The sequence below is a fragment of the Otolemur garnettii genome, unplaced genomic scaffold (genome assembly GCF_000181295.1).
Source record: "Otolemur garnettii isolate 467f Iridium unplaced genomic scaffold, OtoGar3 scaffold00108, whole genome shotgun sequence".
NCBI lineage: Eukaryota > Metazoa > Chordata > Mammalia > Primates > Galagidae > Otolemur > Otolemur garnettii.
In genome coordinates this window covers 1,148,125-1,152,842 of record NW_003852503.1, presented here as the reverse complement: position 1 = coordinate 1,152,842, position 4,718 = coordinate 1,148,125, and the positions used below count along the sequence as shown (strand labels likewise).

At 39.0% G+C, this 4,718-nt stretch overlaps 1 protein-coding gene across 1 annotated transcript; it reads left to right on the top strand.

The window, feature by feature from the left end:
• The first annotated feature begins 1,460 nt into the window (after positions 1-1,460).
• Positions 1,461-2,418, top strand: LOC100951066 (olfactory receptor 150-like). Its single transcript, XM_012809573.2, is given in 2 exon segments — positions 1,461-1,652; positions 1,654-2,418. Coding segments are annotated over 2 exon segments (933 nt in total). The 5' UTR covers positions 1,461-1,484.
• The last annotated feature ends 2,300 nt before the right edge of the window (positions 2,419-4,718 follow it).

Here is a 4,718-nt window from a genome sequence, read left to right as displayed (position 1 = left end):
TTTCTTTTCCTAATTTTTAAGCTTATTTTATGCTTGAGTTCAGAACTTTGGGCTTCTAAGCTATTTAGATGATTTTTTAAATACTTTTTGAAAACACATGGAATTGTCAACTATTTAAAAAATTAGGAATTTATTACACTGGAAATAAGGGCTTTTGAGTCATTTAAAGTGCTAAGACGTGTATAAAATTAATAACTCAATGGTTCTTATATACTAGATATTTAATATGCAAGGCAAAATTCAAGCCTACTACAAAATCCAAAATGATTAAAGCAGTTAATCATTAGAGTTTCTTTGAATTTTTTTTTTTTTTTTTGCAGTTTTGGGCTGGGGCTGGGTTTGAATCCGCCACCTCTGGCATATGGGGCCAGCGCCCTACTCCTTTGAGCCACAGGTGCTGCCCCTGAAATTTGTCTCTTTTATTGTGCTTGCACTATTTCAAGCACATGATCTGAAATAAAAGGCACTTAATAATTAATTTTGTTTTGAATGTTCATTATGCTTCGTTACCACTCTTTGAAGTATACATTTGAAAATGTGATAGCTAAAAATTACTTAATCTATTTCAGAGCCATATAAAATTCCAACTTAAATTTGGGCAATTTTTGTTTCTCTCTTCCAATTTCTCAGTGGGAAACCCACAGCTTTCCCAGATGTGGCATTCAAGTTGACTAATAACGTTATTTTCTGAAGTTACTATTTCTCCATTTTCAAAACAGTGCCAGTAACCCAGGTACTCAGTAAAGGAGAGTTCAATGGTTGATACTCTATTGTTAGTCCTTCATGAAATTTTATTTCTTTCACGTTCATTGCTGTAAGAAGTTTTTCTCATACAACAAAGAGATAAAGACAGGATGGAAGCCATGAATAGCTAAAATGAGAGATGGAAAGTGAGACAGACAGGTCTTTTCTCATATTTTTGATTGCTTACTTAGTACATGCCTAACCGTGGGCTGATATTCAACCACCGTAAGCCTCAATCACCTGATAGTAAAAGAGATATCCTATTATTTACTCTGCAAAAGAGTTAAGAAGATTGCAGGCAAAGCATGAGACATTCTTGGACATCCAATTAAAGTAATCGGGGCAGCCTTTGGGTGTTCAGGAGCTGGGAAATACACCCACTTTTATAGCATAAAACACAAATAAAGATAGTAATATCTAATATTCGTTTACATGCCCCATATTTCTGGGATCCCAGAGGGTCTTTGACTGCTTATATAGACAAAGAATAGGTAAAGAACTGGAGATACCTGGTTGAAAAGACTTGAATTTGGGGGTGGAGCCTGTGGCTCAAAAGAGTAGGGCACTGGCCCCATATGCCCGAGGTGGCAGGTTCAAACCCAGCCCTGGTCAAAAATTGCAAAAAAAAAAAAAAAAAAAAAAAGACTTGAACTTTGTTTCATACTTTACTGAGTAGTGAGACAATAAATACTTAACTCAAAGTTTCTTCTTTTTTTCTCCCATAAAATTCTCAGAGGAAAATGGCAAAAGGAAATAATTCCTTAGTGACGGAGTTCGTCCTGGCGGGGCTCACAGAGAAGCCGGAACTCCAGCTGCCCCTCTTCCTCCTCATCTAATTTAACACTGAATGTATTCAAGGATTAGGAATAAGTATCATGATCCATTCATGGCATTCCAGTTTCATAAATCTCAAGAATGTATTTCCTCAGCAGTCTGTCCTTCATCGATCTCTGTCATTCCACTGTCATTACCCCCAAAATGCTGCTGAACTTTGTGACAGAGAAGAACATCATCTCCTACCCTGCATGCATGACTCAGCTCTACTTCTTCCTTGTTTTTGTTATATCAGAATGTCACATGTTGGCTGCAATGGCATATGACCGCTACGTGGCCATCTGTAACCCACTGCTTTATAACGTCATCATGTCTTATCAGGTCTGTTCGTGGATGGTAGTTGGAGTCTATGTCATGGGCTTGGTCGGTGCCACCGCTCACACAGCCTGCATGCTCAGAGTGCTTTTCTGTAAGACTGACATAATCAACCATTATTTCTGTGATCTTTTCCCACTCTTGGAGCTCTCCTGTTCCAGCATTTACATCAACGAGGTCTTAGTTCTGTGCTTCAGTGCGTTTAATATCCTCTTTCCCACCCTGACTATCCTTAGCTCCTACGTCCTCATCATTGCCAGCATCCTCCGAATCCGCTCCACTGAGGGCAGGTCCAAAGCCTTCAGCACCTGCAGCTCCCACATCTCGGCTGTTTCCGTCTTCTTTGGATCCACAGCATTCATGTACCTGCAGCCATCCTCGGTCAGCTCCATGGACCAAGGGAAAGTATCCTCTGTGTTTTATACCATTGTGGTGCCCATGCTGAACCCCCTCATCTACAGCCTGAGGAATAAAGATGTCAAAGTTGCCTTAAATAAGTTCTTGGGAAAAAGACGGTTTCTGTAGAAAGGGCATTTTGCTCTAGTAAAAATGTCTAATTTCTGGAGAAGGATGGGTAAGAAAACAGTCCGGAGATAGCAAGCCATGGCCATAAGTAATGAAATTACTGCCAGGGCTTGATTATTTTATGGGGGAAGCACTATTTCTGGGACACCCAAATGTCCATCTACTCAGACGACCCTGTATGACCTCTACATATTTTTTTTAAATCTTTGAAGGTCTCCATGTGGATGATTACACTGGGTATGTATGAAATGTGACACCTTTTAGACGAGTCTTATTCATCTTCATTCAAAGAATAAATCCATCTCATCAGTATCCTTTGATATTCTCAACACTCTGTGTTGAGAGTCTTTTCTACTAAGGGTATAGGCAAACATTTCTGAATGATTTATCTAAATTTAGCAAATAATTTTCACCACCTAGAACACACACAATTTAATCCCTAATTCCTACTAAGCCCATAGAACTACGGTAGGTACTATGGAGGCAGATTATGGGTGATAAGACGGGTGTTACCTATAAGGAGATGAAACTATAGAAGAAGACATGGAAATAATAAAGAGGAACTAAAACAGAATGTGTTTCTCGAGATATATTTATGCAACATACCCTGTTCCACAGTTTGGGGATTTTGCTACTACCCTTCCCTCCCCTCCCAAGAAAAACCTCTTTTCCCTGTCCCAAAAGTGGGTGGATAATTCTTTTTCCACCCACATTATAGAATCTCGGATTTAGAATTGACATACTTTTACTATCATGATCGTATGGGTTATTTATTCACTTGGGAAAGTTAAAATTGGAAGATTATTCTCTGACTAAAGACAAGTACCCCTCTTTCTCCAAACTCACTAGACCTTCTGGAAAGAAAACTGATTTTTTTGAGGGGTGGAGGAGACTTTTAATTAATACATCTCTTCTCCCCCTTTGCCCAATTAAGCTCCTACTAGTGCTTTTGAGAACAGCAAGCATAATTTACATTTGGTTAAATTCCATTTTTCTTTTTATCTGAGACAGAGTCTCACTTTATTGCCCTCAGTAGAGTGCCAAGGCGTCACAGCTCACAGCAACCTCCAATTCCTGGGCTTACGTGATTCTCTTGCCTCAGCCTCCGGAGTAGCTGGGACAACAGGCACCCGCCACAACGCCTGGCTATTTTGTTGTTGTTGTGGTTGCAGTTTGGCCAGGGCCAGGTTCGAACTTGCCACCCTCGGTATATGGGGCTGGTGCCCTACCCACTGAGCCACAGGCACTGCCCTAAATTCCATTTTTAAAATCATCTATCTTATCTCACAGGCATAACAAGTACTTACTTTGTCATCAGCTTCCTTTCAAATACATAGACTGAGCGCCCCAAGGTGATGTCACCTTCATCTTACCATAAAATGAAAACTTGCCACGGCAGAGACAAGATTATCTCCCTCTTTGAAAACTAGACAAAACTTCCTTCTTCACTTTCTATATACTAATCAGTCCTTATCTTCACGCTCCATTTTATTTACTCTACAAAAATATCCATATGCGTGTGTACCTATCCACGTATGTGTATGTTATCCATGTATGTGTAATACACTTAAGTGTAACACATTTACGTGTGTATTATAAACCAATACACATCTGCCTTGCTCAGCTATAGGTTTATGTGTGTGTATTTTTTATTTTATTACTCTAAGCACTAAAAAAACAATTTTTTTCTCATATGGATAGGTAATAGAAATGGCCATTATTTTTTCTGTTGCTCAGCAATTATTTCTATATTAAAGCTATTCACAGGAGGTGATGCCTGTGGCTCAAAGGAGTAAGGCACCAGCCCCATATGCCACAGGTGGTGGGTTCAAACCCAGCTCCAGCCAAAAACTGCAAAACAAACAAACAACAAAAAAAAACTATTCAAAGGTATTCAGGAGAACAAAAATGTCTGAACCATCTCTAGAGATTCGGAGAACTGGTGGGAAATATCCTATGACATTATTAGGATAGCTATCCTACAAATTCCAAAATGGAGATGGAATACTACCACAAAAAAGAGATCAAGACCTTGAAGATGGACACTTCTTACAAATGGGAAAACCATGCAAATGTATACGACTTATCAAGTGCCATTACAAAAGAATAATTTTGTAACATTTTAACAATTGAAAAGAACATGACAGAGTAAATATATTCCGACACTAGGTATGGTGATAAACTTGAATAATATCTTGGTGTTTCACATCTCCTATACAATCATATATTAATTTATAAATATGAAAGCGATAACCAAATAGCCTAAGAATATGGGGAGGGGGGAGGGAGAAGGGAGGGGG